Here is a 21,520-nt window from a genome sequence, read left to right as displayed (position 1 = left end):
TCTGCTAAAATGCAAATGTGTTCGTGTGCGTTTTCTTGTTTTTTTTTTCTTTGCCCTTTTTTATTTATTTCTTATTTTTTATTATACATTAAGTTCTGGGATACATGTGCAGAACGTGCAGGTTTGTTACATAGGTATACACGTGCCATGGTGGTTTGCTGCACCCATCAACGTGTCATCTACATTAGGTATTTCTCCTAACGCTATCCCTCCCCCAGCCCCCCACCTTCTGACAGGCCCCAGTGTGTGATGTTCCCCTCCCTGTGTCCATGTGTTCTCATTGTTCAACTCTCACTTATGAGTGAGAACATGCGGTGTTTGGTTTTCTGTTCCTGTGTTAGTTTTCTGAGAATGACGGTTTCCAGCTTCATCCATGTCCCTGCAAAGGACATGAACTCATCCTTTTTTGTGGCTGCATAGTATTCCATGGTGTGTATGTGTCACATTTTCTTTATCCAGTCTATCATTAATGGGCATTTGGGTTGGTTCCAAGTCTTTGCTATTGTGAACAGTGCTGCAATAAACACACATGTGCTTGTGTCTTTATAATAGAATGATATATAATCCTTTGGGTATATACCTAGTAATGGGATTGCTGGGTCAAATGGTATTTCTGCTTCTAGATCCTTGAGGAATCGCCACACTGTTTTCCACAATGGTTGAACTAATTTATACTCTCACCAACAGTGTTAAAGCATTCCTACTTCTCCACATCCTCTCCAGCATCTGTAGTTTCCCAACTTTTTAATGATCACTATTCTAACTGGTGTGAGATTGTATCTCATTGTGGTTTGAGTTGCATTTCTCTAATGACTAGTGATGATCAGCTTTTTTCGCATGTTTGTTGGCAGCATAAATGTCTTCTTTTGAGAAGTGTCTGTTCATATCCTTCGCCCACTTTTTGATGGCGTTGTTTGGTTTTTTCTTGTAAAATTGTTTAAGTTCCTTATAGATTCTGGATGTTAGCCCTTTGTCAGATGGATACATTGCAAAATTTTTCTCCCATTCTGTAGGTTGCCTGTTCACTCCGATAATAGTTTCTTTTGCTGTGCAGAAGCTCTTTAATTTGATTAGATCCCATTTGTCAATTTTGGCTTTTGTTGCCATTGCTTTTAGTGTTTTAGTCATGAAGTCCTTGCCCATGCCTATGTCCTGAATGGTACTGCCTCGGTTTTCTTCTAGGGCTTTTTTTGTTTTGTTTTTGAGACGGAGTCTCGCTCTGTCGCCCAGGCTGGAGTGCAGTGGCACGATCTTGGCTCACTGCAAGCTCCACCTCCTGGGTTCACACCATTCTCGTGCCTCAGCCTCCTGAGTAGGTGGGACTACAGGTGCCCGCCACCACACCTGCATAATTTTTTTGTATTTTTAGTAGAGACAGGCTTTTACCGTATTAGCCAGGATGGTCTCAATCTCCTGACCTTGTGATCTGCCTGCCTCGGCCTCCCAAGGTGCTGGGATTACAGGTGTGAGCCACAGTGCTTGGCCCTCTTCTAGGGCTTTTATGGTTTTAGGCCTTACCTTCAAGTCTTTAATCCATTTTGAGTTAATTTTTGTATAAGTTCTAAGGAAGGGATCCAGTTTCAGTTTTCTGCATGTGGTTAGCCAGTTTTCTCAACACCATTTATAAAATAGGGAATCCTTTCCCCATTGCTCGTTTGTGCCAGGTTTGTTAAAGATCAGATGGTTGTAGATGTGTGATGTTATTTCTGAGAACTCTGTTCTGTTCCATTGGTCTATATATCTGTTTTGGCACCAGTACCATGCTGTTTTGGTTACTGTGGCCTTGTAGTATAGTTTGAAGTCAGGTAGCGTGACGCCTCCATCTTTGTTCTTTTTGCTTAGGATTGTCTTGGCTATGCAGGTTCTTTTTTGGTTCCATCTGAAATTTAAAGTAGTTTTTTTTTTTTTTAATTCTGTGAAGAAAGTCAATGGTAGCTTGACGGGGATAGCATTAAATCTATAAATTACTTGGGGCACTATGGCCATTTTCACAATATTGATTCTTCCTATTCATGAGCATGGAATGTTTTCCATTTGTTTGTGTCCTCTCTTATTTCCTTGAGCAGTGGTTTGTAGTTCTCCTTGAAGAGGTCCTTCACATCCTTTACGAGTTGTATTCCTAGGTATTTTATTCTCTTTGTTGCAATTGTGAATGGGAGTTCACTCATGATTTGGCTCTCTGTTTGTCTATTTTTAGTGTATAGGAATGCGTGTGATTTTTGCACATTGATTTTGTATCCTGAGACTTTTCTGAAGTTGCTTATCAGCTTAAGGAGATTTTGGGCTGAGACGATGGGGTTTTCTTTTCTTTTTTTCTTTTTTTTTTTTTTTTTTTTGAGACGGAGTCTCGCTCTGTTGCCCAGGCTGGAGTGCAGTGGCACGATCTCTGCTCACTGCAAGCTCTGCCCCCCAGGTTCATGCCATTCTCCTGCCTCAGCCTCCTGAGTAGCTGGGACTACAGGCGCCCACCACCATGCCTGGCTAATTTTTTTTGTATTTTTAGTAGAGACGGGGTTTCACAGTGTTCGCCAGGATGGTCTCAATCTCCTGACCTCGTGATCTGCCCGCCTTGGCCTCCCAAAGTGCTGGCATTACAGGCGTGAGCTACCGCGGTTTTCTAAATATACAATCACGTCATCTGCAAACAGAGACACTTTGACTTCCTTTCTTCCTATATGAATAACCTTTATTTCTTTCCTTGTTTGATTGCCCTGGTCAGAACTTCCAATACTATGTTGAATAGGAGTGGTGAGAGAAGGCATCCTCGTCTTGTGCTGGTTTTCAAAGGGAATGCTTCCAGTTTTTGCCCATTGAGTATGATGATGGCTGTGGGTTTGTCATAAACAGCTCTTATTATTTTGAGATACGTTCCATCAATACCTAGTTTATTGAGAGTTTTTAGCATGGAGGGGTGTTGAATTTTATTGAAGAGCTTTTCTGCATCTATTGAAATAATCATGTGGTTTTTGTCATTGGTTCTGTTTATGTGATGGATTGCATTTATTGATTTGCATATGTTGAACCAGCCTTGCATCCCAGGGGTGAAGCTGACCTGATCATGGTGGATACGCTTTTTGATGTGCTGCTGAATTCAGTTTGCCAGTATTTTATTGAGGACTTTTTCATCAATTTTCATCAGGGATATTGGCCTGAAATTTCTTTTTTTGTTGTGTCTCTGCCAGGTTTTGGTATCATGATGATGCTGGCCTCGTAAAATGAGTTAGGGAGGATTCCTTCTCTTTCTGTTGTTTGGAATACTTTCAGAAGGAATGGTACCAGCTCCTTTTTGTACCTCTGGTAGAATTCGACTGTGAATCTGTCTGGTCCTGGGCTTTTTTTGGTTGCTTGGCTATTAATTACTGCCTCAATTTCAGGCCTTTTATTGCTCTTTTCAGAGATTTGATTTCTTCCTGGTTTAGTCTTGGGAGGGTGTATGTGTCCAGGAATTTATCCATTTCTTCTAGATTTTCTAGTTTATTTGTGTAGAGGTGCTTATGGTATTCTCTGATGGTAGTTTGTATTTCTGTGGGATCAGTGGTGATCTCTCCTTTATAATTTTTTGTTGTGTCTATTTGATTCTTCTCTCCTTTCTTCTATATTAGTCTGGCTAGTGATCTATCTATTTTGTTAATCTTTTTATAAAAACAGCTCCTGGATTCATTGACTTTTTGAAGGGTTTTTCTTGTCTCTATCTCCTTCAGTTCTGCTCTGATCTTAGTTATTTCTTGTCTTCTGCTAGCTTTTGAATTTGTTTGCTGTTGCTTCTCTAGTTCTTTTAATTGTGATGTTAGGGTGTTGATTTCAGATCTTTCCCACTTTCTCTTCTGGGCATTTCATGCTATAAATTTCCCTCTGAACACTGCTTTAGCTGTGTCCCAGAGATTCTGGTACGTTTTCTTTGTTCTCATTGGTTTCAAAGAACTTCTGTATTTCTGCCTTAATTTTGTTATTTACCCAGTAGTCATTCAGGAGCAGGTTGTTCAGTTTCCATGTAGTTGTGCAATTTTGAGTGAGTTTCTTAATCTTGAGTTCTAATTTGATTGCACCGTGGTCTGAGAGACTGTTTGTTATGATTTCCATTCTTTTGCATTTGCTGAGGAGTGTTTTACTTCCAATTATGTGGTTAATTTTATAATAAGTGTGATGAGGTGCTGAGAAGAATGTATATTCTGTTGATTTGGGGTGGAGAGTTCTGTAGATGTCTATTAGGTCTACTTGGTCCAGAGCTGAGTTCAAGTCCTGAATATCCTTAATTTTCTGTCTCGTCGATCTGTCTAATATTGACAGTGGGGTGTTAAAGTCTCCCACTATTATTGTGTGGGAGTCTAAGTCTCTTTGTAGGTCTCTAAGAACTTGCTTTATGAATCTGGGTGCTCCTGTATTGGGGCGTATATATTTAGGATAGTTAGCTGTTCTTGTTGCCTTGATCCCTTTACCATTATGTAATGCTCTTCTTTGTCTCTTTTGATCTTTGTTGGTTTAAAGTCTGTTTTATCAGAGACTAGGATTGCAACCCCTACTTTTTTTTGAGACGGAGTCTTGCTCTGTTGCCCAGACTGGAGTGCAGTGGCGTGATCTTCGCTCACTACAAGCTCCGCCTCCCGGGTACATGCCATTCTCCTGCCTCAGTCTCCGGAGTAGCTGGGACTACAGGGGCCTGCCACCACACTCGGCTAATTTTGTTTTTGTATTTTTAGTAGAGACAGGGTTTTGCCATGTTAGCCAGGATGACCTCGATCTCCTGATCTCGTGATCCGCCTGCCTCAGTCTCCCAAAGTTTTGGGATTACCGGCGTGAACCACCACGCCCGGCCACAACCCCTGCTTTTTTTTTTTGCTTTCCATTTGCTTGATAAATATTCCTCCATCCCTTCTTTTTGAGCCTATGTGTGTCTTTGCATGTGAGATGGGTCTTCTGAATACAGCACACTGGGTCTTGACTCTATCCAATTTGCCAGTCAGTGTCTTTTAATTGGGGCATTTAGCCCATTTACATTTAAGATTAATATTGTTATGTGTGAATTTGATCCTGTCATTGTGATGCTGGCTGGTTATTTTGCCCAGTAGTTGAATCATTTGCTTCATAGTGTCGATGGTCTCTAGCATTTGGTATGTTTTTGCAGCAGCTGGTACTGGTTGTTCCTTTCCATGTTTAGTGCTTCCTTCAGGAGCTTTTGTAAGGCAGGCCCAGTGGTGACAAAATCTCTCAGCATTTGCTTGTCTGTAAAGGATTTTATTTCTCCTTCGCTTTTGAAGCTTAGTTTGGCTGAATAGGAAATTCTGGTTTGAAAATTCTTTCCTTTAAGAATGTTGAATATTGGCCCCTACTCTCTTCTGGCTTGTAGGGTTTCTGCTGTGAGATCCACTGTTAAGTCTGATGGGCTTCCCTTTGTAGGTAACATGACCTTTGTCTCTGGCTGCCCTTAATATTTTTTCCTTCATTTCAACCTTGGTGAATCTAACGATTATATGCCTTAGGGTTGCTCTTCTTGAGGAGTATCTTTGTGGTGTTCTCTGTATTTCCGGAATTTGAATGTTGCCCTCTCTTGTTAGGTTGGGGAAGTTCTTCTGGATACTATCCTGAAGAGTGTTTTCCAACCTGGTTCCATTCTCCCCTTCACTATCAGGTACACCAATCAAACATAGGTTTAGTCTTTTCACATAGTCCCATATTTCTTGGAGGCTTTGTTCATTTCTTTTCATTCTTTTTTCTCTAATCTTGTCTTCACACTTTATTTCATTAAGTTGATCTTCAGTCTCTCATATCCCTTCTTCCACTTGATTGATTTGGCTATCGATACTTGTGTATGCTTCATGAAGTTCTCGTGCTGTGTTTTTCAGCTCCATCAGGTCATTTATGTTCTTTTCTAAACTGGTTATTCTAGTGAGCAATTCCTCTAATATTTTTTCAAGGTTCTTAGCTTCCTTGCATTTGACATGCTCCTTTAGCTTGCAGAAGTTTGAAGCCTACTTCTGTAAATTTGTCAAACTCATTCTCCATCCATTTTTGCTCCCTTGCTGATGAGGAGTTGTGATCCTTTGGAGGAGAAGAGGTGTTCTGGTTTTTGGAATTTTCAGTCTTTTTGCGTTGGTTTTTCCTCATCTTTGTGGATTTATCTACCTTTGGTCTTTGCTGTTGTTGACCTTCAGATGGGGTTTTTGTGTGGATGTTCTTTTTGTTGATGTTGATGCTATTCCTTTCCATTTGTTAGTTTTCCTTCTAACAGTCAGGCCCCTCTGTTGCAGGTCTGCCGGAGTTTGCTGGAGGGTCCACTCCATACCCTGTTTGCCTGGGTATCACCAGTGGAGGATGCAGAACAGTAAAGATTGCTGCCTGTTCCTTCCTCTGGTAGCTTCACCCCAGAGTGGCACCCTCCAGATGCCAGCTGGAGCTCTCCTGCATGAGGTGTCTGTTGATCCCTTCTGGGAGGTATCTCCCAGTCAGGAGGCATGGGGGTCAGGGACCCACTTGAGGAGGCAGTCTGTCCTTTAGCAGAGCTCAGGTGCTGTGCTGGGAGATCTGCTGCTCTCTTCAGAATGGCAGGCGGGGACGTTTAAGTCTGCTGAAGCTGCACCCACAGCTGCCCCTTCCCCCAGGTGCTCCTGTCCCAAGGAGATGGGAGTTTTATCTATAAGCCCCTGACTGGGGCTGCTGCCTTTCTTTCAGAGATGCCCTGCCCAGAGAGGAGGAATCTGGAGAGGCAGTCTGGCTACGGCGGCTTTGCCAAGCTACATTGGACTCCACCCAGTTCAAACTTATCAGCTGCTTTGTTTATACTGTGAGGGGAAAACTGCCTACTCAAGCCTCAGTAATGGCGGACAACCCTCCCCCCACCAAGTTCCAGTGCCCCAGGTCAACCTCAGACTGCTGTGCTGGCAGTGAGAATTTCAAGCCAGTGGATCTTAGCTTGCTGGACTCCATGGGGGTGGGATCCACTGAGCTAGACCACTTGGCTCCTTGGCTTCAGCCCCCTTTCCAGGGGAGTGAATGGTTTGGTCTCACTGGTATTCCAGGTGCCACTGGGGTATGAAAAAAAACTGCTGGAGCTAGCTTGGTGTCTGCCCAAACGGCTGCCCAGTTTTGTGCTTGAAACCCAGGGCCCTCGTGGTGAAGGCACCCAAGGGAATCTCCTGGTCTGCCAGTTGTGAAGGCCATGGGAAAAGCGTAGTATCTGGGCTGGAGTGCACCATTCTTCACGACACAGTCCTTCATGGCTTCCCTTGGCTAGGGGAGTTCCCCGACCCCTTGTACTTCCTAGGTGAGGCGACACCCCACCCTGCTTTGGCTTACCCTCCATGTGCTGCACCCACTGTCTAACCAGTCCCAGTGAAATGAGCTGGGTACCTCAGTTGGAAATGCAGAAATAACTCGCCTTCTGCATTGATCTCGCTGGGAGTCGCAGACCGGAGCTGTTCCTATCTGGCCATCTTGCCAGCCACCCATGTGTTTTCAAATGAACTTTGAATTAGTTTTTGTAGAATTAACAGCTTTCCTTTTATTTACCTGTTCTAGGACCATTGCAAGACAACCTATTTATTAAAGAAATGAACCAAGCATTAAAAAAAGACAGACTAGATAATGGTTATATGCTTTTTATTTGTGACATTTGAATACCCAAGCTCACATATAACTGATTTCCTAAATATCATTTAATTTTATGTTGCTTTTCTAATTGATTTAATTGTTAGTTTTCCTTATAGTCAAATGCTTAATACAATCATAAATGGAACCAAAAATATAGTAAACATTTCTTTTTCTGATGTATGTAAAAAAGATACAGGAAAATTCTGAAATCAGATCACTATAAGCTAGTAAAACAGGTGAATTATTTGATTAGAAATGGACTCTTCCTTCATAAGTTACACAAATCCTTATGTAGTCACTGAAAATTCTTACTCAGAATTAATACCTGTCCAGAGGGAAACAGCCTGTTATAAAAGCTTTCTGTTAATATATTTTTTAAGGCAGGAAAACAATCATTATTTCCAAACACACTTTGTTTGTCTAATTCTAGGAGAGAATCACCAGTTTCTTCAAGGTCCAAAATGATCAGAACAAGAATGACAACAGTGTCAACCAAATGATGCCCCAACTCCTTTTAATGATTGTGCCTTCGTACACATTTCCTCAAAGATAATGGCCATACTTTTCCCATAATCTTTTTGTTTTTGTTTTCTCCCAGTGTGGTACTCATGGAGTATGGAAGGGACATAAGGTTTAGAGAACATAGGAAGCAATTTGCTTCCATCAATAACCAGAATGATGGATTGACATAAATCAGCACAAAAAGATAAGTGTAATTCTATTCAAGTCCCTTAATGTTTTTTTTTGAAACAACAACAGTGTAATCTTTAACAGGGATGTTAAAGGTAAGAAGTCAGGAAGATAAACCAAAATGATTGAATATTATAAAGAATTTTGCATGGCGATTAAAATAGAAAACCTATAAATGTAGAAAAAGCAGGTCTGGACTTAGCAAAGAAACAATATAGTTTGGAGAAGGCATGAAATAAGTTCTTTTCATGTTCACTGCTGGTCACAGCCATAACAGAGAGTGATGTGGAGAGCTTTGGGAAGGTTTCACGTTGAGTTACATCAGTGGTCAACAATGGAGCAACAAGACTCCGTAGAGGATGCCACCCTGGGAGAATTGCAAGGGAAAGGAGGCTGAAGCACAACTGGTAATAGCCTTCAGATATTTAATGGATATGCAAATAAAGCTCTGATTAATTGTATTTTCACTTATTATATACCATCTTTGGACCTTTCTAAAAGTGGGACACTAGAAAAGATATACTGAAACTCAAAAAGAATACTTCAGCTCGAGTTGAATGGAATTCAAGATGTCGTGGAGGGTTCAGTGGGTTGGTTGTACCAAAGAATGCTATAGAATTTCCATGCCCGAAGAACTGTGAGAGGAGTATAGATTTTTTCACCAGGGAAGTTACTGGCATGGTTTGAGAGATAGGAGGAATTGATTAAGAAACCTCTCAAAGTTTCTTCCACTTAACCTGGCTCTGAGACTCTGGGTCTTTGGAAATGAGAAAATACCCAGGGAAGAGAAAACGAACAATTTAAGAAGCAGGAAATGACTCTAGATCAGTATTTCTCAATTATAGCCATTTAAGACATTTTCTTCCTAATCATCTCTCCCTTGCACCATCACCATGAAATTTTAATACCACATAAATACTTTGTATCTGTTTATGTACTTGTGATCCTTTGGAGGGTCACAACCCACTGTACTATCTAAGGGTTTTCCCAAAAAAACCATCTGACAATTAGGGAGTGTGTGCTCTCTATAAATAAACTATGGGTCCAAATGGGAGGTCATTGAAGACGGGAGAAAAAATAAAAGCGTTGAATATTTCACCTCTGGCTACAGGGAGCATACAAATCCTCACTTGCCCATGCACTCACGTATTGCCTGCACATGGAAACTTCCTTCTTCCCCTCCCTCCTGTTATATGGAAAGGGATGAATGCTTTGCTAGTGCTATATCATCTGACTGCAATGCTTATAATATTTTTGGGATCCTGGGCCTCCTTGAGAACACTAAGAGATGAATGTACATATGCACAGCCTCACACTCTATAAATGTATGTGTCCTGAATTTCAGAGCTTAATAATGAATTATGGAACTTGATAATGATTGGATCAGGCAGACAACACCTGATCAGTCCTAATATCAGAAAAGAGACAAGTAGACATTATGTGCTTCCTGAGGTGAGGCAGTAGTAAGGAAACAACATCACACATGTAGCAGTCTTGGGAAAAAAAATGTAACCTGTATCTCGTAATGAGGAAACAATCAGTAAAAAAGTCTAGATTGTGGGACATTCCACAAACTTGCCTGAACTCTTTAATAATGTCAGTGTCATGAAAGACACACCACACACACACACACACACTGCACATCATACACAAACACCACCCCACCACCCACCACTCAGACACACACAAAAGGGCAACTCTAATCAATTAAAGGAAACAAAACAGAATGACAACTACATATAACGTATAATTCTTGATTGGATCCTGGATTTAAAAATAAACAGCTATAAAGGATATTTTGGGGACAACTGGAGAATTTTGAATATGGATCATATATTAGATTTATGCAGTATCAGTGTTCAGTTTCATGGGCGTGAAAATATTGCAGATTTATAGGACAATGCTCTTATTAAAAGAAAGAATATGATGAAGTATTTTACATTTTCATGATGTCTGCAACTTATTTTCAGAAGGTTCAAGAATAAGAATGTGTATTTACAGTGAGAAAGAAAATGTGAGGCAGGTGCGGTGGTACATGCCATAGTCCTGGCTACTCAGGATGCTAAGGTTGAAGATCACTTGAGGCAAGGGGTTCAAGGCCAGCTTGGGTAAAATAGGGAGAGGCCCCTTCTCTTAAAAAAAAAAAAGGAAGAAAAGAAAACAAGGCAAAATATTAACAACTGATGCACTAAAGGACATAAGGGTACTCACTATAATCTTTCAACTTTGAAACTTTTACTTTAAAATTTCCCAAAATTAAAATGAAAGTAGAAAAAGAAGGAGAGTCGGACAGGTTAGGAAGAAGGAGGGTTGTCAGTCTCTGACCCAGAGGGCTGAAGCTCCATTTATAACAGAGATGAACAGTTAGATGCAGTCAAGCCGAGGAGATAAAAATTGACTGCAGAGATTTTCTTCAGAATGTGCCAAAGTTCTGTGGGAACAGGAATATTCTGTAATTTAAAAAAAAAAAAAAAAAAGAGTAGTTTGCCAGAATTTACCCTAGAAGAGTTCATTAGTGCAATTAACAATATAAGCAGGAGGAAATTCGTCCAAGAAGCTTAAAAAGATTTGGATTTTTAAACTGAGTGGAAATTTCATATGCACAGTTAATAAAAAATAACCTTAAAAAGAATGAATAACAAAGGTCTCCAGATTCCAGCCTCCTGCTCCATTATGCATTGCTGAAATGCAGGAACACATTCAACTTTTTAATGTAAAAATCCTGTGGCGTTCCATGGTGCACAGCTACAGAGTTCCTCTAGGGCATGGGTTCCGTAGTTACCTCTCTGTCCCACTGTGCTGCATTCCCATCTGGTAACTGTGTATTGCAGAGGCTGGGACTTAGGGGCTCTTGTTTCTGTTCTCTGGATCTCTGTGATGGTCAGATATTCTTTTGGCCAAAAGAGATGTAGGGAAAAATCTTTGCCTACCTTGTCCTCTCAAAGTTACTTAGGAAGGGGGAAAAAAGTATGTTTATTGTTGACCAGGGCACAGCAACACGGTGAGGTAGCAGCAGTTGGATTCCATGAGATGACCTTTATGAGACACAAAGCAAGGTTCAGGCTGCTTGGTTAGGTCAACAGAGAATGCCACTGTACCCACAGAGACAGCCCTTTCTCAGCTTGGACAAAGATTTCATGATTCTAGGCTTTCGTGGCAGCCACAGAGGGCTTTAACACATTATGTATGATAAAACAAAATCAGAGTCATTTAGTTATTCTTTAATCATTATTACTTTAAAATACACTAATACATTCTTATCTACTTCCCTCCACCAACAAATGTTTTGCTAAATTAAAAGGATCACTGGAAGTATTATGACCCCCCTCATCACAGGTGGTCAGAACCACCACAGTTTTGTGAATGAATCAGAGAAGGCAACATTTCATCAACGAAAACTCATTTAGGTTTCAAAAGGCAGGATGTAGTACAGAATGCATTATTCTGACTGTCTTCTGGAATAGAAAAATTGGGAAGGATGAAAGAAGGAAGTTAGCTCCAGCTCCACTGTTACCTTGGCAACCGTGGCCCAATCACAGGGGCAGAAATTAATTTTGTGCCGTAACATAACATGGCAGAGGAGTGGGGAGCGTGGAGTGGGGAGAGAATGACGGCTGGGTTTAAATGCTCAGAAGGCTAGTGGGGAGGGTTACAAGTCAGCCGTCTGGGTGTTAAATCTACACGTACCAAATAACCAATTGTACTTTTTTCACTGAAATGTTAGTATTATGTAGAGACAGCCACGACTCCCTGTCTTTAATAAAGAACAAACACTGCAGTAATCATGCCCAAGGCTCCCGCTGATCATTCTTAGTCATTTAGGACTTTTATTTCTCTCTTCTGGGAAACAGGAAAGAATATCTTCCACTGAAGAGACAAGGAATGATGGTGGTTATAAAAAATACATTCTGATCAGGTGAACTGGTAACTTGTCAGCTTTACGCTAGTAACCAGTCTCTTCCCTGCAGTTAGAATGTGAAGACCCTGTTTGGGGCTGAGACAAGCCACCCCATGGAGTGTCCCTGATAAAACTATTTATTAGGGAAATGCTATGGACGCCTCGGCAAGGAGAGTAGGGAGGTGCAGGGGATGGGGAGGGGTTCAGGTCTCTCAGAGCCCCACAGCCCTGCACAGTGTTAAACCACAGATCAGAGCAGGAGCTTTTAGAGACCTGAAAGGAAGGCTTATTGCATAAAAACTTGCTGCACATCCAGAGGTCCAAAATTCACCCGGCACTTAAAAAACCAATCACAGAGAAGTCGGCCATCTGACAAGACAGATAAGTGGAAAAATACGAACACGCATCTCAGTTTCAAAACCTGAATTCCAGTAAAGCTTAGGCGGCAGGTCACAGGCAGAACTGTGCCATGTGTGGAAGTGCAGGGGCTTCCTCGTGGACAATTCCCCAGCCAGAACGGTCAAGGGGCTGGTCCTTCTTTCACGTTGTGGTCTGCCTCGTCCACAGGTCTGGGCTAGCAGCACTCAGAAGGTTAAGAGCACACAAAGTGAGTGGGGAATGTCTCTCAGGAGTCACTGCTTGCCTCCACCTCTGCTGTTCCTGGGAGTAGGTGTGTCATTTCAGCCAGGGTGGTCCACCTCCTGCCCGCTCAGGGCACCAGGAGGAAACAGCTTTCCTTTCTTCCAAAGGGTGAGGTGGAGCATTAGTGACACATCCTGCTCGTCATTTCTTTCTGGAAAGCAAGGGGAAAAGGATGGTTAGGAGAAACTATAAGCAGAGCAACGATTTGATGAAGGATCCTGAAAATGCTCTTGGAATCTCGAGAGCCTGTAAATGAAAGCTTGCAAGCACGGTCCGTGAATAAGGCTTAGCATGAGGGTATGTTCCATTTGTTCTGCAGAATTTTTTTTTTTCCATTAAGGCACTGTTTAAAAATTTGACTCATGTATCAAAATTCAAGTTGCTTGCTTGCTTTTTCTGAGAAATTGCAAGATTTGGAGCTTCTGAACAACTGGAGTTGAAGAATGGCTGTCCTCTTCAGCAGAATTTGCTCTCCAGTTTGCCCCAGTCCCTGCCACTCCCACCTGACTTCCCAGCAGGAGCCATGTAGCACTTATGAACTGATACAGTAATTGGATTTGGACTGCTAGTTTTCTTCGAGTAGGGAAAGATTTAAGTTTCAATCAAAGATGGAAAAATAAAGGATAAGTGGGCATAAGTCAAGAAAAGCAGGAAGGAGGACATTTTTAAAAATAGAAATGAATAATACCCCAAAGTGTCTGACATGCATCACCTGCCTGGCTCTTGTGGGTATTTATAGATCCCGAATGAGCCATCCTTTCTCTACCCCTGGGGCTCCGCACAGGTTGAGTCCCATGCCTATGGTCCGCTGCTACCACATCCTGCGCCTGCCCCTCTTCATTTGTCAAATTGCCATTCATTTTTCCACCTCAGGTAAGGTGACTTCTACCTGCTGGGAGACCTTCCCGCACTCCTGCCCCACTCGCTGTGGAGGTAGCCACTCTCTCCTCCTGTGCACACATTGATTCTTACATACAGTGTATGAATTTGTACATCTCTGTGTGTGTGTGTGTGTACTGAGGCTCTGGGCATGTCTGTTGGCCCTGCTAGACTGAGAGCTACTAAGTGCCAGGAAAAAGAAGCACTCATTGAATCGCCCCATGTGCTTTCATCTTTGTATACCCTGCCCCTGGCACTGTTCCAGGGTAGTGGCTCCTCTTTCATCTCCAAGGATGGTCTGAGGAGCAGGCTAGTAATGAGCCCTGTGCCATTTAGCATCTTGAGAAGACAAGTTTCATGTCACTTTAGTTAGATGAATGATCTTCCAAGTTCCACCTGCTGCAGAGCTGACTGCAGCTACTACATCTCTTGCATACTGACCTGGACTGCCACACCTTATATAATAGGAAACATCGAGAAAAAGGAGCCTGAGTGTGGGAGTGCCCAGGTGTTCAGAGAAGCATTCTATTCGAAAACCATACAGATGTGCTGGTTAAAGAAATAATAGACAAGGCAGAATCTAGGCACTTTTGCATCTCTATAATTATTAAATACAGGCAGTTACATATCTATGTGTATATCTAATTTTTTAAAATTTTTCAATTTTTAATTTTTTTGACAGGGTCTTGCTGTTGTCCAGGCTGGAGTGCAGTGGCAACAGCTCACTGCAGCCTCAACCACTCGGGCTCAAGCTATCCACCCACCTCATACTCCTGAGTAGCTGGGACTATAGGCACACAACACCACACCTGGCTAGTTTTTAAGTTTGTTGTATAGACAGGATTTCACCATGTTGCCCTGGTTGGTCTCAGACTCCTGAGCTCAAGCGTTACCCATCTTGGCCTCCCAAAGTGCTGGGATTACAGGCGTGAACCACTGCACCCAGCTTTTGGCTTAACTCTTGATGACACAGACAAGGAAAACAAGATGGGAATACAACAAGAGCATGCGTGCATGTGTTTGAGAGAGAGAAAAGAGAGAGACAGAAAGAGAAGTAGGGAGAGAGGAGTGTGTTCATGGGATAAACAGAATTTTAGCTTTATAACTTAATTATTTGCAATAGGTCTGTACTTTTGGAAAGAAAGAAGCTAGCTATAGTTAAATACCTATAAGATGCCAGGTGCTTTGGGGTGGTTATACCATTGCATCTGTATAACTCTAAGACAGGGAACTATGACCTCCATTGGACAGAGGAAGAATCCCAGTTTCAGAGCAGAAGCTATTTGCTCCAGGTAAATGGGTAAGGTACAGAATGCTCAACAGTAACCGCTGCTTTTATTAAACAGAGGCCTGCTGTTTGCCAGTCCCAGTGTCTACTGCTATACAGATGTTATACTTTGTGAAGTAAGATTTGCCATCTCTACTGTATTGATGAGGAAAAACTCTCAGGGAAGGAGAGTACCTTACCAGGTCACATGGAAAGCTGCAGGCCTACGGTTTAAACCCAGGTCTATCTGACCACAAAGGCTTGCTCTTTCTACTACACCATGTGATTGTAGGTTAAAGCCTCTAAGATAGTCTTATGAATATGCAATCGGATAATACTGGCATATATTAATTGACATATATAATTATAGGTGGTTGCAGTCATTCATGAATTTTCAAAATGCCAGATTTTTTTCTTTATCCAGACTGATGCCAGTTTGAATTATAGGTACAATGGGCAAATACTAGAACAATTATGCCACTGAGAGACTATGGACACTAGAAATATGGCAGAGTTTTTTTTTTAAGTAGCAGAGTAACAGTTTCAGAGAGGACAGGGTACTTATTCAAGGTCACTGAGATGCAGGATAAAAACTGTTTACTGAGATGCCTCTTAAATTCATAAAGGGAATGTATGGTTGAAATAGCAGATCAGAAACTTCAGGAAAGACGTTTGAGTTGGATCCATCCTTCAAAGCTCTGCAAGACTTTGCAAGCTGTATTCTAGCACTTGCCCACTGGGTGGAGCCAATGAGCTGTTTAAAAAAAAAAAACTCGTTTAAATAAACAAATGGCAATGCTAGGTTCCATCGCTTTCTTCATCAGAGCCCTCCCGCAGGCTAGCAGGGCCAAACACATTCCTTCCTCTCTCAGAGTGTGGCCAAAATAGCTTCTACCCAGGGTGCTCTTTACAATGAATTTGCCATTGCTGGAGTTACTGAATGCCCTGTGTATTAAGGCAGGCCACTAAAGAACTCCAAAACGTGTATTAAAAGGCTTCCGCTGAGGTGATGAGAAGCTTCTGAGAAAGTTCCTGGTGACTGTGCTTGGCTTGTATATGAAGATTTTCAAAAACACCTGAATTTTTCAAAATGTGTTTTTAACAGAAGATCAAAGTAGAATCTTGGTTGTGGTCACTCGGTTTCATTTGTTTTAAAATAAAGCAGTAATTGATTCTATGAAGTCCCTGGTTCTCCACTGTCAACAAAACAAATTCCATCCTCTGAAGCCTGTCAAAGAAAGAGGACCCATCACCCCCTGCTCACCTCCTGCTGAATTCCCTCCCACTCACCACACCAGCCAGGCAAACTAGACTTCTCCAGGTCTCCAACTGGCCAGTTTCTAGTGGTTTCTTTCTTATATCTGGTAAATATTTTCTGCCCTTCTCTGCCTGGCAAATTTTGACTTCCTTTAAGATGCAATTGTCAGCTCCTTTCTTGGGTATCTCCATCACTTTGCACACATTTGCATTCTATCACATTGGAATTCGTCATTTCATTTTTGCCTGAATATGAGAAGAACATTAATATTTTTTAGTATATTAATGTATGATGCATATTTTATTCAAATTGTATAACAGCATGTATGGTTTGATCCAGTTATTTTGAGAAAAAATATAAACAAAAATATGGTCCAACATGACAAATTTATCTTTGGGTGAATACAATTGTGTATGTTTTCTATTTCTAATTTTTTTGTCCCTTGCAGAGTCTGAAGTTTTAGATATTTTTGATATGCATGAATTTTTTTCTAAGAAAACAAGACCGGTTATTTAAAAAACAAAAAGGAAAGTAGACAGAGACTCCAAACTGAAATCATATTTCACTTTAGAAATGAAGTTAAAATGACATTTGCCTAGTTTTTGTGGGGACGGTGGGGATGGATGAAATCAGCCTGTCTTTTGCATAAGATACTCAATTTTTTCTGTTCTGATCTAAACACTTTTTAAATTTAAATCTTCTTTATGTACTTGTTAGCAGTTGGAAGAAGTTCTTGATAGCCATTGAACAAACTTCCGTGAACTCTAAGAGTCAAATCTTAGTCTAACCTCAGTGTACCCATTTTTATAACTGGTAGTCAGTGGAGGGTAGGGAATAATGATCCAGAGAAGTAAAATGACTTATTCCAAGTCACACAAATACTCTCCGACTTAGGCAAGACTACAAAGAAATCAACACTCTCAGTTTACTGCACTACATCATCACACATTTAAGTAATCTAATATTCTTTTTTTTCTCTTTCTCTTTTTTTTTTTTTTGAGATGGAGTCTCGCTTTGTCCCCCCAGGCTGGAGTGCAATGGTGCGATCTCGGCTCACTGCAAGCCCCACCTCCTGGGGTCACGCCATTCTCCTGCCTCAGCCTCCCGAGTAGCCGGGACTACAGGCGCCCACCACCACGCCCAGATAATTTTTTGTATTTTTAGCAGTTAGCCAGGATGGTCTCGATCTCCTGACCTCATGATCTGCCTGCCTTAGCCTCCCAAAGTGCTGGGATTATAGGCATGAGCCACTGCGCCTGGCCCAAGAAGCTAATTTTCATACGGAACATATAAAGAAGAACACTTGATGTTTACTAGGGGTCAGTCATCATGCTTGCACAGCAATTTTAATAAGTTAACTCTAGGAATTATGAAACAAGCACCAAAAATCAGTGACATCATCACAGAGTCATAGGCTGCTGTTATAGCTGGGAGGAAACATGGGTGTCACCTACTCCAAAACTTTAATTTCAGAGATGTGGCAACTCAGACCATCGGAGAGTAAGTGACTTCCCTAACGCGGCAAAACTAATTAGTGGCAGAACTGGACTGCTGGCCTGTGGGCTCTCTGACTTCACGTCGATTCGAAAGAGGCAATTTGTGTACACAGGATTTCTTAGAGCTGGCTTGATGTGCTGCAGGTAAAATCTTTATCATCTCATGATGCTCCTAAACTCCATTAATGGCTTTCAATAGTTTTCAAACCAAGTCTCCACTGTAACATACGATGCTGTTCCTGATCTAGACTCTTCTCAGGCACTCAACCTCATCCCCCATTGCTGGCCGACGCTCCTTCTCTCCCATGGAACACACAACGGTTTCCATACACATGCTCCTCTCTTCCCAGAACACCCTTCTCCCATCGCCAACACCCTTTAACGCTCTTGACCAGTTGTCATCTCCTTAGGGACACATTCTTCTACCCTCCCACCCTGTCCCCAAGGAATCCTAGGTGCTCCTCTTCCAGATTCCCTCAGTGCCCATGACATCTTTCACGCTGTTGTGCGACCATTTATCACATTCCTGGTTTCAGCACCAGGCTGCTCTTGAAGAGAGAAAACCTATCTGGTATTTGTGTAGACCCTGGTGCTCAAGACCTGGCACATACTAGGTGCTTAAAACATATTAAATTAAACTGAAATCCAGTGAAAAGGAACACTTATTAGGTCTACAGATCCAAGTAAAATGAGAGGTGGAAGGAAACACGCATTTCATACCTATGATGGGGAAGGCACTTAGACTTACCTTGTGCGCTTTCTCACAACTCTATGAACTAGGCATTACTTTTTCTAATTTACAGATGAGGAAAAGGAGGCCCAGAAATTTGAACTAACTTGCCCAAGTTCACCCAGCTAGTCAGTGTAAGAATAATGATTTAGTGGACTCAAAAACAAAAACAAGCAAACAACATTCTGCTTTCATTACTCTACTGGAGGGAGGAGCAAAAGAAAAGGAGTGAGTCTTTTTGTTTCTGTTGTAAAATGTATAAGGGGGGGAAGAGCTACCATAGCAGCATTTCAAAACCCATGTCTTCTTTTAATTACCAGCTTCCTGCTAACTCTGAGACACCAGGAGAAAGGGGGAGGAAGAAATATTTGAAACAAAAAATAATCAAGGAAGAAAAGCAGTATGAAGAGATGTAGAAGGCTCCGCAGTGTGGTAAGGAGCAGGAGAACCCTTGGTGCTGGAAACTTTGGAAAAATGACTGTTATATACCTGAACTCCTGCCCCTAGTAACCACCATTAAACAGCCAATGGCTTAAAGCAGGGCAGTGAGCAGTACGCCTCTCTCAGGGCCACATCTGACATTATGTTGTGTACTTCTCACTGCCCATTTTAAAGCCGTTGGATGTTTAATGGTGGCTACTAGGGAGAGGAGTTCATGTATATAAAGGAAATTGGGCTCTCTAATACAGCACGCCCGCGCACATGTATACACATGCGCACACACCCCTGAAGTAATGGAAATAGAACAGAGAGTAGGAGAGATTCATCTCCCCCAGCACCTTTTCCAATAATGCAGCTTCATCAATACATTTTAAAGGTAAAATCAAACGTGATATTGCTGAAAAGACACGAGGAAAGCGGCGAGTCCCCCGGAAAAAGCCGTCAAAGGGTGTTGCTCGTTTCACAAAGTTCCTCCCTGCCCATTAATCAGCAGTGCAGCCTCAGTCCCAGCTACCAGCCCCATGCCCAAGCTTGGCCCTGTGGCCTGCTGTCAGCCCCATCTCCACTCAGATGGGACATACCTGGAAAAGTGGCTTGAACTGCAGCAGAAGTACAGAAGCCACATTTCTGGCTGGGCTGGGGGTGGACAGCACCAAAACCCTACAACTGGGAAGAGTTTCATTCCCCACAGCTAGGCTAAGGCCCTCTAGGGGTAGAGGCCAGGTCAGAAAGAGGGCTTTCTGGAAGCCTTTCATCTCACAAATTCCACTTCTTAGAGACTTAAAAATCTCCAGATTGTACCCATATTTCATTAGTTTCTTCTGTGATGGGTGTGGATTGAGAACACTGACCATCTTGAAAATTCCCTCTCTCATGGCTTTCCCCTGCCCTTCCTGCCTCCATTCCAAACAGCTGTGCTGGCGAGGTCTATGCCAAGGTTTCACGGCCCCCTCCCAACAGGGTCCTCAGCTCCTGCCAGCACTCACTTCCCTCAGGCCACGTTTCCACACTCAATGTTACACCAAGATTTTGCTATTTCCTTATCTCAAGATCTAACCCACTTATAGCAAAAGCAAGTCCCTCTGGACTGGGTAGTTTTCTTGGAGGAGTGATGAGGATGAGACCAAAGAAAATGAGCTGGCATCAGCAAGGGTTTCGGGTTCTCAGCTATACCGTGTGGGCCCATTTGAAATCCTCTTGGACTGTAGACAGGGACAGCAATCAGTGAGGTTTCTTCCAGTGTCGTGGCGCTATGAGAGGCATCGTGATACTGTTGTCAAAAGAATCCCAAGGCAAGGGCAGGTGTGCTTTCAGGGGCTGTGGAATCAAAAGAGGCAGTGGTATTGTGGTAAGGCATTCGATGATCAAAATGAAAACCAACTGTTCTCTCTGAATCGTCCAGTTTGAAGGGCTCAGAATTCCCCGTGGCACCATGCTCCCTGTGGTCCTAGAGGTAACAGCCACATGATTCCAGTATGCACCAAGGCTCAGAAGCACCACTCTCTAATGCCTGCTGGTGTCCTCAACAGCACTGGCTGGAAAGGTACTGCTGAAGATCCAGGGAGAAATAAAACTGTTTTCCTGCATCTCCATTTCCTACCAGATCAAGTCCTCAACTTCCCATGACTTGCAAGGACTTCTGGATCTGCTTCCCGCCCCTGTCTGTGGCCTTGCATACACCTTGTTTCTGTGTATCCTGCATCTTTACACGCTTGTTCCTTCTGCATGGAGAGCCCTATTTCCTTGTTTCCTCCAGAGCACTCCAGTTCCTCTTTCCCAGCCCCGCTTGGGTGTGGGTGAAGCTTACAAGCCACCTAGGTGGGAGACAGAGCAATTCCCAGAAAGGGAGCAGAACTCTGGGTGTGATGAAAGAGAGATAGAGGATCCCAGCAGGGCCCCAGAGCTGGTTGCTAAGAATTTGCCCTGGCAGCCGGCTGTCCTTCAGATGGGGGTGCAGTTCTGCTTTGAAGGCGAGTGTCTGACTTCAAGGAAGACCCATGAAAAACATCAGGCTGCTTGCTGCAGGGAAATCCCCGGAAAAAGAGAGGAGAGAAAAAAAGAAAAGAAAAACAAACAAGCAAATACAAAACATCCCAAACAACTCTACAGCCAAGTCCATGTGGCAAAGCGGGAACTGTAGAAGGTGGGAACAACATCAGGGCAGCTCTTGCCTGGCCTCGGGCACAGGGAGGCCACTGTGTCGCTGTCGGGACCACAGCTGTCCAAACGAGGCTGGCTCCCCACTTCCTGTGGTGTTTCTCTTTTAGCTTTCTAGAATCCAAATAGCTGTATGTATCAGAGGAAATAACACTGGTCTTTTCCCAAATGCCTTGGCAACTCCAGGGGAAGGACCCCTCCCACCCCGACTCCGGTGGACAGGCAGGTAACTCCACAAGTGGGGCCTCCTGGGGCATGACTTTCTAAGGAGCCCTCAGTTGCATCCTTGGTGCAGAGTGAGGGTGAGTCCAGGGCTGCTTAATCTGCTTTCCCGGACCATTCCCAGCTGTTTCTGTGAGGCTGTGGAGGGAGTGCTGCAAGTTAGGGATCCCTGGGAACCCTCGGGGAGAATCTCCCTGCCGTGCCCTCGCCCTAGGCTCAGGGGACTTCGTTCTTGCCCTCAAGGCCTTTTCTGCAG

The 21,520-nt window shown here is 42.8% G+C and overlaps 1 protein-coding gene across 2 annotated transcripts in view; it reads right to left on the bottom strand.

Moving 5' to 3' along the window:
- Positions 1–11,474: 11,474 nt before the first annotated feature.
- MOB3B (MOB kinase activator 3B) overlaps positions 11,475–21,520 on the bottom strand; it is a 203,437-nt gene continuing 193,391 nt past the window's right edge. The window contains exon 4 of one of the 2 annotated variants that reach the window (XM_019034160.4): positions 11,475–12,965. In XM_019034160.4, the coding sequence (XP_018889705.1) occupies positions 12,936–12,965 (30 nt within the window). In that variant the 3' untranslated portion in view covers positions 11,475–12,935. Of the gene's footprint in view, positions 12,966–20,040; positions 20,203–21,520 lie in introns of those variants that run through there. The other variant, XM_019034159.4, reaches the window with a different exon arrangement.

Source organism: Gorilla gorilla, chromosome 13 (genome assembly GCF_029281585.2).
Source record: "Gorilla gorilla gorilla isolate KB3781 chromosome 13, NHGRI_mGorGor1-v2.1_pri, whole genome shotgun sequence".
NCBI lineage: Eukaryota > Metazoa > Chordata > Mammalia > Primates > Hominidae > Gorilla > Gorilla gorilla.
Note: the sequence above shows the minus strand (reverse complement) of the source record. Positions and strands in the feature narration are given on the sequence as shown.